General features: G+C 50.2%; 1 protein-coding gene across 1 annotated transcript; it reads left to right on the forward strand.

Moving 5' to 3' along the window:
* The first annotated feature begins 1,470 nt into the window (after positions 1-1,470).
* Positions 1,471-3,321, forward strand: LOC136452110 (uncharacterized). Its single transcript, XM_066452751.1, has one exon. The coding sequence runs from the start codon at positions 1,602-1,604 to the stop codon at positions 3,210-3,212; it is 1,611 nt and encodes a 536-aa protein (XP_066308848.1). The 5' UTR covers positions 1,471-1,601; the 3' UTR covers positions 3,213-3,321.
* The last annotated feature ends 10,006 nt before the right edge of the window (positions 3,322-13,327 follow it).

Below are 13,327 nucleotides of genomic sequence, written 5' to 3' on the forward strand. Positions count from 1 at the left end.
CTACGAAATGTATACCTGAGTTATACCAAAGATGACCTAAGATGCCCGCTGATCTGGTGGGTTTGTGTTAGGAATAAATTCCCAGCTGGTTGAAATCGAATTGAATTGTCGTCTCTCCTGGACAGTGAAAAACTTGGCCAGCTCTAACATCGTAGTAACTGGATTATTGAATGATGGTTATGGTGAACTTAGAACTTTTACACCGGTTATGGTTACTACTGTATGCTACTAAATGATATACCACATATTTGGCACATGTTAGTTGCTAGTCTAGAGATGAATAGCTATAATTAACTTGATGACCGAATTATAAATGTATAACTGAATTAGTAGCTTTTCATGCAAAATATTGTCAAGCTAGCTCTACTTATAAAGCCTTGCATGATCCTTGGAGTCACTTTCTTTTTGGTTTATGACGGGTAAGTCTAGCTGAGTACCTTCTCGTACTCAGGATTTATTTCCCACTTGTTGCAGATGGTACAGTCTATCATGGCTACTGTAAGAACTGCTTCTGTCCCATCGTAGATGAGGAGTAGGGCCCTAGGCAAGGCGTCTCTCGTTAATTCCCTCTATCATGCTTTTGTGGTTGTGATCATGGATTGGCACTGTATTGGAACAATGATGTGAGGTGTTGGTTTTTAAACTTAATTGCTTCCACGACTATTTTATTTGAACATGGCTTGTAATAACTCTTAATCGTACTCTGATGTATGGCGTTGTATTTGTGAACTGATGTAACATGTGATATGTCTGTTGAATCATATACGATCTTGATCATATGTTAACGGTTAATCGAGACCATTCATAGTACTCAACGGATTACCGGGTTTATATGGACTCAAATATTACATGCTGCCATTATCGTTGTTCTCTTATAAATTAGACGGTTCTCCGTGGTATCAAAAGACGTTGAGGCAGATCTGATAGCGAACGGCGAGTACAACATGTGAAGCAACTGTAGCAGAACCTTACTACAAACGGTTGACAAGGTCAACGTGACTGTCACTTGCAGGTTGACCACTGCATGAAAAATAGCCACCACAACCCAACCAGTCAACCACAGTGAGGTCCATCCAACAGTGGGGTCTTTTCTGTAATCGCGTTCTCAAAAGAAACCTTGAAGGAGGGAGAAATGAAAAACAGTGGGTTCCGGTAAAACCAAAACCAGGGGCAGCCGGCAGCCCACTCCGGGCAGCTGTTTCGCTCGCAGTCCAGTAGTCCGTCCTCCACAGGCGGTATCGGATCTTGTGTGCACACCTGACACCCCCAACCAACCGAAACAGTAGCACGCGCACGTAGAAACGGGGAGCGCCGCCGCGCAGGGGATCCCAGGCGGTTTTGCGGGACTGTGGGCTCCCACCGCTGGAAACGGTGAGACGCTGGGGGCAAAACCGGGTGCCCGTGCCGCTGCCGCGCCCGGAGGCGGTCGCAGCCGCACGGGCGAAACCGGCGGCGAATCGGCGATCGCCCACACAGCTCCCCCCATAAAAACCGCACCCACCTCGCTGCCGTTTTACCACGGCGCATCGTACAACAGCGGCAGCACGAGCGAGAGTGCCAAGTGGTTTAGAGTAGACCGGGTAGAGATTGGCGGTTTGCCGATGGAGAGGGGCGACGGGGGAGGAGGGATGGCGCCGCGGGGCGGCGGGGTGGGGTCGGCGGTAATGCTGGGGCTGGACATGCACCTCGCCCCGCAGCAGATGCACCCGGCCGCCGCGTTCCAGCACCAGCAGCAGGGTGGGTTCCAGCTGCAGCAGCCGGCGGTGAGGCAGCAGCAGGCGCCGCCGTCGTTCTCGCCCTACTCCAACACGTCGTCGTCCAGGGTCGTGGTGAGCGCGGCGGCGGTGGGGCACGACGACGACATGGTGGGCAACAACGGCGGCGGCGGGAAGGGAGGAGTGGTGGTGCCGCAGCAGCTGGCGTCGGCGGCGTGCCCGTGGACGAGGATGAAGTGGACGGACGCCATGGTGCGCCTGCTCATCGGGGTGGTGTACAGCGTCGGGGACGACGGCGAGGGCGTGGCGACGGCTGGCAGCGCGGCGGGAGGCAAGGCGGGCAGGGCGGGCTCGTTGGGGCACGGCCACGGCCACGCGGCGGCGGCGCAGCAGCAGAAGAAGGGCAAGTGGAAGTCGGTGTCGCACGCCATGATGGACAAGGGCTTCGTGGTGTCGCCGCAGCAGTGCGAGGACAAGTTCAACGACCTCAACAAGCGGTACAAGCGCGTGGTCGACCTGCTGGGCCGCGGCCGCGCCTGCCGCGTGGTCGAGAACCACGCGCTGCTCGACACCCTCGACGACCTCACGCCCAAGGCCAAGGAAGAGGCGCGCAAGCTGCTCAACTCCAAGCACCTCTTCTTCCGCGAGATGTGCACCTACCACAACAACCTGCTGCCGCACGCCGGCGGCGGCGAGGCGGGCGACGCCGCCTGCCTCCACCACCCGCTGCCGGCGCCCGTGGCCGCCGCAGCCTCGTCCGCCGCTCGCCACGCCTACGCGCAGCAGCAGGCGGCGGCCCCGTCCCCGCCGGGGATGAAGTACTCCTCCACCGACGTCGCGGACGACGACGAGGACGACGACAGCGACGACGCCGTGAGCGACAACGGGGACGACGACGAGGACGACTACGACATGTACCACAGCAAGAACCGCCCCAGTCGTCAGCACAGCGGCGGCGGGCGCAGCAAGCGCGGGCGTGGCGAGAATGGCTCCGCGGCCGAGGACCTCGACGACGAGGCGGAAGGCGGTTGTGGGAGACGCGCGAGGAGGAGGGCGGCGGCGCGGGTGGCACCCGACCCATCGGCGATGCTGCGGCAGCTGAAGAGCGAGCTCGCGTCCGGGACCGCCGCGGCGATGGACCCGCAGCAGGCCCGAAGCTGGATGCACCGCCGCGCGGTGGAGGTGGAGGAGCAGCAGATCCGCCTGGACTCCCACGCGTGCTACCTGGATGGGCAGCGGCTGAAATGGGAGCGGTTCCGCGGCGACAAGGAGCGCGACATGGAACGCGCGCGCCTGCAGAACGACCGCCTCCGCATGGAGAGCCGGCGCTTGCAGCTGATGCTCCGCCACAAGGACATCGAGCTCGACATGGCCGAGGCAAACTCTTCCTCCGTCGATCACCACCCCGGCGCCGGCGCGTCGCCGCTCGCAGCACACCAGCAGCCGCAGCCGATTGGGTCCAGCCCCAGCCCGTCCACCGCCGGCCACCCAAACTAAACTAGCTGCCGTGCGTGTCTTTCCATTCCATTACCGGTAGCAGTCAGTACTCAGTAGCTGTTCTTTTTTAAAAACAATATCATTAGTAGTAAACTTTTGTTCTATATCATTAGGGGGTGTTTGGTTCCAGGGACTATTTTTTTAGTCCCTGTCACATCGGATGTTTGGACACTAATTTGGAGTATTAAATATATTTTAATTACAAAACTAATTACATAGATAGAGACTAATTTGCGAGACGAATCTATTAAGCCTAATTAGTGCATGATTTGACAATGTGGTGCTACAGTAAATATACTCTAATGATGGATTAATTAGGCTTAATAGATTCGTCTCATAAATTAGTCTCCATCAGCGTAATTAGTTTTGTAATTAGAATATATTTAGTACTCCAAATTAATGTCCAAACATCCGATATGACAGGGACTAAAGTTTCAGGGTTTTTGATTCTAGTCCATGTCAGGGTTTCAGTGTAGCATGTTCATAGTATGTGCATGTACGGAGTACTTGTTTGTTCCCCGTTGGCCGTTGCCCGATTTGCCTTTGCCCTGTGGAGACGATGGTGGTCAACTGCACGCACAGACACCCAGAAACGTCGGCCCTGTTCGGCAGGACAAAAATACTGTTTTATGGCAGGGGTCTGTTTGCTTCGACTCATCGTCGGTATTTTTCTTTCCCGAGTAAAACAGCTTCAATCCGCTCTTCCCGGCCGGTAAAACTCGAGCCAACAGGGCTGTGAGACAGCAAGGGGCAGGCTGACAAGCGCGAACCTTTGCATCGAAAGTCACGGCCTCACGGGCATGTATGGCCATATGGGCGCGTACCTGCAAGGCTGCTGTAGAGGATAGAAGCAGCAGCGGCTCAGGCACCATCCTCCAATGGCAGCTCTGCAAGGTTGATAGCAAAAGACAAAAGAGTCTTAGATAGGATTACTTTTTATTTGACAGTATTTAACATTCGAATCATGATTTTGAAAAATAGATATATTATTAAATCCAACTTTAAATATATTCCTAAAAAGTTGAGTCTATAATATAATGCCGATTTTTTTTGATAAATTTATTAAATTTCTGTAAACTTGAGTCCACAAATTATGCCGATCTCACTCCAACTTAATTTTAGACATTATACTCTTAATTAAATTACTTAACATGGCACTGCATATAGAAAATGACATCAAATTATTGAATTGAGAGAACATAATTACTCCTACTCAAAGATATTACTCAATTTTATATGTTGATTTTTTTTACATTCAGGGAAAAAAAATGGACCCACCTTAAATAGTGGGCACCGAATTTTGAACCAAGCCATCTGTACTGGCGGGGACCCACCAAAAATAAAACACTGTTCTTTGGCTAGAAAAGTAAGGCTCATTCTGACTTATAAGCTCGACCTTATAAGCCAGAATCAGTCTTACTTTTTCAGCCATGTAACAGTTTTTTTCTCTTGCAGTAATCAGCCACGGCAGAACAGAGCAAAAGTAAGGTCATTGTTCTCCTTTTTCACCTTACTGGTTCTGTTTTGGCTGAACTAAAGAGAAGCAATAAAATAATTTTTTACTGTTTGGGCATCCGTGCATGTAGTTGCCTCGCTCTCAAATTTTTAAGCATAGCTAGAAACGAGCATTGGCCTCTGCAATGTGTCGAATGATACTTTGTTCTTCTCTCTCCTCTTTGGACATCACTTGGGAACACACTGTGGGGGGCCTAAGATGCATGACGTGGGATCCGCATTGTTTCAGCTATCTAAAGACGTGGGATTCTATGTCTTAGGATTGGGATCATAACAATCTTTCTTGCAAAAACTAGTAGGTAAGGGCATTGTTATCGGGGTGTCCAACTGTCAATTCTTCTGTACTTATTCAAGCTATCAGGTATTCAGGTACATGGAGAGACATGCGTTGACACTGAGTTGGATCTTGGATCATACACCAGCTAGAGCTAGAGCGCATGAGGTCGCACATGATCATGCACATCAGTATTACGATAAAGGGCCGAGTCCGTTTAGAATTTATCAATTAGAAAATGGATGAACAACAAGGCCTTGTTTAGATGAAAAATTGGACCATTTTGATCCTATGGTCTAAAGTTTAGTTGGCTAAAGTTAACAACTAAAACTTTACACCATTTTGGCTCACTTGTATGGTCTAGATTTTTTGTGAGGTTAGATAAACTTTAGACTTGTTTGAAGCCTGAAGAGCTAAAAACAGGGTCTAACTAATTTCCACCTAAATTCCTCTCAAACTATGAGGATTTGGATGGATTAGAGTGCATCTAAGGATGCCCTAAGGGGGGAATAGAATGTAACATACCAATATTTGACTAGAGACCCTAAAATTCAGCTATGACATTTAACATTTTGATTTTCTTTCTTATATATAATATACTCTTGTACAAATGGATGGTTAGGTTTTGCCTATACATGTTGCTACGAACGACTTGTTTATTCATGATCCCACGTTGGACATGACAATTGACAAAAGGTGTTCAACATGCATGTAATAAGAGGCGTTTCTTCCTTTCACGATTTTTCCATGCAATTAGATATCATTCTTTGTTTCACGATATCATCCGTGAGACTAAAACTTCCCTTTTACATTCTCCATCTCGACATTCTAAGCTCGCCTCCAATACTGCTCTCACAAAAGGATCTAAACTCGTAGCATCATCATCGAACCTACATATCAAACTACTTATCTATGTTATCCATATAACCCCAATCTTTGGCGCTTCTTCCTTGGGCGCACGGATGGAGATGACTAGGCCATAGCAACCTTGAGCCACTATTCTCTCTTGGCATGTATGCGTTAAGTAACTTACAAAGAATTTGTTTCTTTTGGAGGTGATGCCTCCTAGACGACTAGGTGTTTCCAACGAGCACTAAGGCTTGTGGAGCGTCGCGGAGCAGTGTGTGAAGGTTGCGATCTTGCCTCCACAAGGGAAAAAGATCATCTAGTATATTCAAGGAAAGTGGTTGAAAGAGACCCTGGTAGTGCTCAACCTTTGGCGATCGTTCATGGCCTCCTCAATTGAAACGTAGGGTCCAAGTAGTGGGTCTGATCATCAGGAAACAAATATTTGTGACTTCATTTGGTTTATCTCACTATTGCATTTTATCACTTATTTGAGCTTTTGTGTCAATCTTCTTGGTGGTACTTGTTTGTAAGTGCAAGGGATTCATGAACATGTCAAGGAACAGCTAAAGAAGCAAACACACCAGATTTGGTTCATGATAGAAGTGGTTTGGGGGAGTTCTATTAGTATTTGAAGGGTTTCTAGTAAAACTGACTAGACGGTTTTTGCAGTTTCTATGCAAATTAGTTTTAATTGTAGATTTGTGAAAATCACGAGAATATAGGATGCATCCTGTCATCAAAATCGGTAGGAAAACAAATAGAGTAGCTGATAATCTTGCAAAGAAAGAAAGGTTGGCTTCTAACCCTATCTCTTGCTTGTTCTCTTGTGAGTCTTAGGTGCATTCCAAAATGTGTACTATCCAAATGGCTCTAGAGAGCTTTCAATGGTGCATTCTATGCCTTTCAGCAATTAATGAATTTTACCCCTTCGAAAATAAAAGTTGGTTTCTTTGCTTCATGCTCTTCATTTTCATTCAATTATATATTGTTTCCTTATTTCACATTGTCATTCACAAGACTAAATCTTTATTCAACCATTCTCTACTTACATGTGATACATTGCCTCCAAGGCTACCCTCACAAAGATAATCTAAAGCCATACCAACAACATTAAGCTTGCATGTCTAACCATCTACATCTATCATTAGTGCCTTTTCCTTGGGGCACGAACGAATAGGACTAGTCCATCATGAACTCGAGCTATAAATCACACTAGATATGTGCTAATGCAATAGCATTGCGGCAGATCAGTTATGCGATGATCACCCTGATAGGTGGCTAGTTAGCAGCATCAGTGTCTTTAAGCAATGCCCCACCAGCAATCAGGGGTACATGTGGTCCACTACATAGCCCTTCCCTTAAGGGCTTGGCTATTTGTGGTCGTCCATGTGAATTGATGTCAAAGCCTAAGCAGCAAAGTTGATGCCAATGACGTTGAAACTACCAACTTTAGTGCAAATCATCCAAAGTAGCTAGGCCTAACTAATTATCTACTCATAGCTATGCATCAAATGTCCTTTTGTTTTTTCAAGTGCGCAGACAACATTGACATTGAAGCTTCAAGCTCTCCTACACCTACATCATTGACTTCACCGTCTACATGTAATCAGTTAAGTGACTAGGCATGAAATGCCATCATTTAGGCTGTGGTCGTCCACTCCTAATAGGTGAAGTCATGACCTCCCTTGTCTTGAGTAGGGCGAGTTTGTTTATGTGCCAATGTTGACAAGGTGTCAAACATGTATGCAACAAAGAGTTGGTTTGTTCTTGTTTTATGCTCAAGATTTTTCATGCAATTAGATAATGTTTCCTTATTTCATGTTGTCATTCACAAGGTTATTGGTACTTCCCTTTCATGCTCTCCATCTCCATGTGATATGTCGCCTCCAAGGCCGTCCTCACAAGAAGATCTAAACCTATACAAGCAACATCAAACATGCACTTCTGAGACTAATACTTGTTATCTATCTAAACCCGATCATCAGCACCTCTACCTTGGGCACATGGATGGAGAGGACTAGGTCATCATGACCTCTAGCCATTACCTGCTCTTAATAACATGTGTTGATCTAATGACGCACGGTGGAATATGTAACATGGCGAGCACCTTGACTAGTGGCTAGCCAGCAATAGTTGGTGTCTTCAAGTAGTGTCCCAAGTGAGAAATTAGGGGCATGGCTAGACCACTACTCATCCTAGAAGGAAAATCACTTCAAGATCTTTAAGTCTCTGTTCTTTCATTTGATAGTAGATACAGAAGTGGCAAAGCATTTAGTTTGCTAATGTTGGGGTTGACCTCCGACAACCGTCGCAGCTGGTCCTCAAATTTAACGTTGGCAGACGTGGTGTTAGTTTCTTGAGTCCAGTGAAGCTCCTTCTACATCTACGACTCAAGATACCAAATCCTCAAAGACACAAGCCGATTAGACATAGTTGAGGGGAGCACCAGCTGAACCATCTGTCGGGTTCATAAACCCGGGGTCCCTCATGACTAGCTTCCCAACAAAGGCTTGACCTAGCAGACAATGTTGCAAACGACGTGCAACTCATGGGCCGGCCCAAATACCTAAAACGACATAGAAGGGTGATTTAGTCTTCGACCGGAAGGCCTGGCCGAGAAGGAACGGCGCTCGCTTCTGACTCCGACCTGCCTCTCTGACCGAAAGGCCTCGCCTCCGACTCCGCCCACCTCCGGATAGCCTCTTCGACTGGAAGGCCTGGCCAAACACCGCTTCCGACTCTGACCCGCGTTTTCGACTAGGGATGCGCCAAACCCCTGCTCACTGTTCCTCTCCAACCGGCGCAATCAGAGCCAACTGGGACCAACCGACCGGGGACGCCCGCCCGGTAAGGACTAGGAAACAGATGGAGAGAGTAAAGTAGGGCACCCAAGTCAATCGCAATACCGAGGAATGTACCCTATACACTTGCAGGATAGTACCCTGTAACCTCCCTGGCATAACAGAACCCAAGCAGTGTTGTAGGCACCAACATTTTCCCTATAGTGTTGTGAGCGCCATCAACTCCCATACTAGACAAACATGGTAAGGCTCCCCCCACATGCCTCTAGGCATCAACAGTGTTGTGGGCGTCGGCATTTACCGTACCAGGCGAACACGGTAAGGCTCCCCCACATGCCTCTGGGCATCAACAGTGTTGTGGGCATCAGCATTTACCGTACCAGGTGAACATGGTAAAACCCCATGCATGCCTCTTGGCATCAATAGTATGGCAGACACCGACGTCTGCCATACCAGAAGAAGACGACGCAACCTCCCACATTCATCTGACATTAAACGGTATTGTGGGCGCCTACCATCATCTTGTATGTGCCGGCGTGGACAACAAGACTTAGTAGCATACGTACTCTCTCCCTCTCACTTGTAAGGCCATCCCCTTCATCTATAAAAGGGGATGCACTCTCTCTCAACAGATAGATTGATTAGTTCACTTATATTGATTCACCCTCTATAACTTTAGACACTCTAAAGTTATACCGAGCACACACTCGAAGACTTAGCACATAGCGGGGCTCCCGTCACTCCCAGACCTCTTATACCCCCATCTTTCTCCCTTCCGTTTGTAACCCCACAGCAAACTTCGAGCACCTAGGCTCTAGAATAAAGTCATCGACTGACTCAGACTGGACATAGGGCATGTTGCCTGAACTAGTATAAACCCCGTGTCATTGAGTGCTAGGCCACCTCCGATCACAACGTATATCAAAACTATAAATATTTACGTGTTGGTCACTTTCTGCACTGACAGTTGGCACCATCCGTGGGGAAGACGTTGTACGTTCACACTTTTGGTCATCAGATGGCCCACTTTTCCGCCACCTTCGCCATGGCGGGCTCAAGCGATATGACTCGCTTTGGCTCACTAGAGTTTCCCGCACTCCCACCTGTTGGGATGTGGGTTCCACCCATCTTCGAGCCATCCCAGGCCTTCCTCTTCAGAAGCCTGGACTTCATCGCCGACCAGCTTGACATACTACACCTCCACGAGGAGGCACTTTTTCCGGCGCTCATCGGAGGGGCACCCTCCATTGGCTCCGGGACGCACAATGACTTCAACGACGAGGTGCCTGCACTTCATTCCGAGCAAACTCTCTGCTCAAACCCTGCTGTGAGTAATGTGCATAATATTATTTACTATCTATTTACTATCTCCCACCGATTATCTAGAGGGACCATATTGTCCGCACCGCAAACACCGTATGACCGGTTCCACTGTGGCCTCGTGTCCCCCATGGATGCGTGCGCTCGAGGGCTCTAAAGAACGCTGGCGCTGCTCCCTCTCATATCCGAATTCGTAGGAATGGCGAGCTATGCTCCCACCACTTTTCATGAACTCCTAAATGATGAGGTTGAGAACGATGACTCCAGCATCGGCGATGTGGCACCTAGCCACCGTTCATCCCGGGAGTATGCTATGGCGGACACTCTAGGACAGCCACCGGTGGTTGTGGAGTCTATGCAGATTCACACCCCTCCCGACCCACGTGCGGGGGCCCTCGTGCTCGCACAAGGGCACGTCGAGGAGCTACGACAATGGCGGCAGAACCAGCATCTGCCTGTGTCAACGCGCTCGGTGCAACATGTTACGCCCCATGCGCATGACCTAGTGAGCGTCACCTAGGGTCGCACCCACCAGGCCCACCTTGACATCATGAACAAGGGGAACAACCCCTTGTAGTTTGCTTGGGCTAGCCAGAACATCACCGCTACGGCAATGCTTCTGCGCGGCATTCCCGAGCCCGTCGACCCCCAGGAGCAGACGGTCTACTGGAACCTCTGGGCACTGGTAGAAGCCGCCGCCATTCAATAGGTGGAAAGCTCCACATCGTGACTCTGCTCGTGCCCTCTCTCCCCACTAGGGAGTGGGGACGCACTAGATGGATCGCTATATCCACTCACCGCTACAGCCGCCAAGCGCGGCTCGGGAGGCCATGGCTGCACCGCGGTCTGACCTAGCGCCTGCTACATACTGACTATCGGTACGTGAATGGCTCGGTCCGCACCATGATGCTCGCAGCGTCATTAGCAACCGGCATCAGGTCCGACATGATGATGATGTCCACCGGGCGGCAATAAGGTCAGGCGACACGGGCCCTGGCTGAACCATCAAGGGGAGCGATGAAACACGCCCTAGGCATGGCCACCGGCCAGACGACCAGAGTCCCAGCCCAAAGGGCCCAAGACCACGTGCCTTTGGCTGGCGTATCTAGAGAGTGTTGTTCCCACAACGCTTCTGACCACCCACCAACATCGCCAAGTACACTAGGGAAACAAACCCCGGTATTTGGCTCGAAGATTTCTGGCTCACCTGCCGAGCCGGAGGGGTGGATGATGACCTTTTCATCATTCAATATATCCATCCATGGCTGGGCAGACCTTAAGAGGGTCTTCGTCAGAAATTTCCAGGGGACATATGGCCACCATGGTAACACCTAGGACCTCAAGAGCTGCCAGTAGGAGCCCAGTGAGTCCCTGTGGGATTATATCCGTAGGTTCTCCCAACGATGCAACTCCCTCCCTAATGTCGTCGATGTGGACGTCATCAGCGCATTCCTCTCTAGGACAACCTGTGAGTCCCTGATCCACAAGCTTGGCTGCCTAAAGCCCCATACCACCCACGACCTGCTCGACATCGCCACTAACCATGACTCCAACGAGGAGGTGGTCGGAGCGGTCTTCAATGAAGGCTGAGACAAAGGCAAGGCCAAGCGCATGGACCAAGACGAGGGCCCCTCCACACAGAGGGGCAAGAAGAACAAAAAGGATCAGCGCCGACTGAACAACACCGCGTTGGTCGCCGCAGCTGATCGCATGGGCAAACAGCCCCAGTAGGGCCTGCCTGACCACTTCAACAAGCTCATGGATGGCCCATGCACCAACCACGCCTACCCCATCAAACACCTCTACAAAGACCGCGAGCTCCTCAAACGTTTCCTGCGATAGGCCGGTGGGTCGAAAAGAAGGAGACGACAAAGAGGCGGCAGCCAAGAAAGGAGGTGCGGCGGGCAAGGACAGAGATGGCTTCCCTGACCCTGAGGAATGCATCATGATCTTTGGTAGATCTGATGCCATCTGGTCCAAGTGTCAGCACAAGGTGCGCTATAGGGAGGCATGCGCCGCCAAGACGGCTGTCCCCTCCTTCCTTAGCTAGTCAGAATCTCCGATCACCTTTGATCAGAGGGACCATCCCTCCCATGTCATGAGACTAGGACGCTACCCACTCATTGTCGACCCCATCATCCACAAGAAGCGCCTCACCAAGGTGCTGATGGATGGAGGCAGCGGCCTCAACATCCTCTATGTCGACACCCTCGACACCATGCGCATCCCTCAGTCGGAACCCTGCCTAGCGGCCTCTCCCTTCCATGGGGTGATTCCAGGAGCGCAGGCATACCCACTCGGGCAGATCTACCTGCCCGTCATGTTTGGCAACCGAGCCAACTTCCGCTCAGAGGTCCTCACCTTCGAAGTGGTGGACTTCCTAGCATCCTACCATGCCATCTTGGGGTGGCCATGCTACGCCAAGTTCATGTCAATCCCCAACTACACCTACCTCAAGCTAAAGATGCCAAGACCGAATGGCATCATCAGCATGAGCAGCGCCTTCTCGCACACCTTGTGTGACCACGAGCATTTCGAGCTCGCCACCGTTGTCATCAACTCGTCTGAGCTCCCATGGCTTGGGGAGTCATCGACCCCAGCAGTCCTGGACTACAACAAACCAACCTCCTCGATGGCCTTCCACCCGCTTGAGGAAACCAAGGTGGTGGAAATCGACCCCACCGACCCAACCAAGACAATGCGGATTAGGACCCAACTCCTAGCCAAATAGGAATGCAAGCTCGTTGACTTCCTACACGCCAATCGCGATGTCTTCGCATGGAAGCCATCTGACATGCCAGACATACCATGGGACGTCGCCAAGCATGCACTACGCCTCATCTCGGGCTCGAAGCCCGCTAAGCAATGCCTGCACTGCTTTGACGATGAGAGGCGCAGGGCCATAGGCGAAGAGATCGCTAAACTCCTGGCAACCGGATTCATCAGAGAGGTATTCCACTCCGACTGGCTTGCCAATCTCGTTCTTGTTAAAAAGAAGACTGGGAAATGGAGAATGTGTGTTGATTATACTGGCCTCAACAAAGCATGTCCAAAGGATCACTTTCCTTTGTCGCGCATAGACCAGATAGTCAACTCCACCTCAGGTTATGAGATGCTCTCCTTTCTGGATGCCTACTCGAGCTATCACCAGATCATGATGAAAGAGTCCGATCAGCTCGTAACCTCGTTCTCACCCCGTATGGTTCATACTGCTACGTAACCATGACTTTTGGCCTGAAGCACGCTGGCGCCACCTACCAAAGGTGCATGCAACAATGCTTCACTGACCAAATTGACCCGCTCGATCAGCCTGATCATGCTGAGCGGCCAAAACCAACAATCGTCGTCTATGTTGA

Source organism: Miscanthus floridulus, chromosome 5, assembly GCF_019320115.1.
Source record: "Miscanthus floridulus cultivar M001 chromosome 5, ASM1932011v1, whole genome shotgun sequence".
Taxonomy (NCBI): Eukaryota; Viridiplantae; Streptophyta; class Magnoliopsida; order Poales; family Poaceae; genus Miscanthus; species Miscanthus floridulus.

Excerpts from the sequence above, each read along its gene's own strand:
- LOC136452110 (XM_066452751.1), top strand. The coding sequence starts at position 1,602 with ATGGAGAGGGGCGACGGGGGAGGAGGGATGGCGCCGCGGGGCGGCGGG.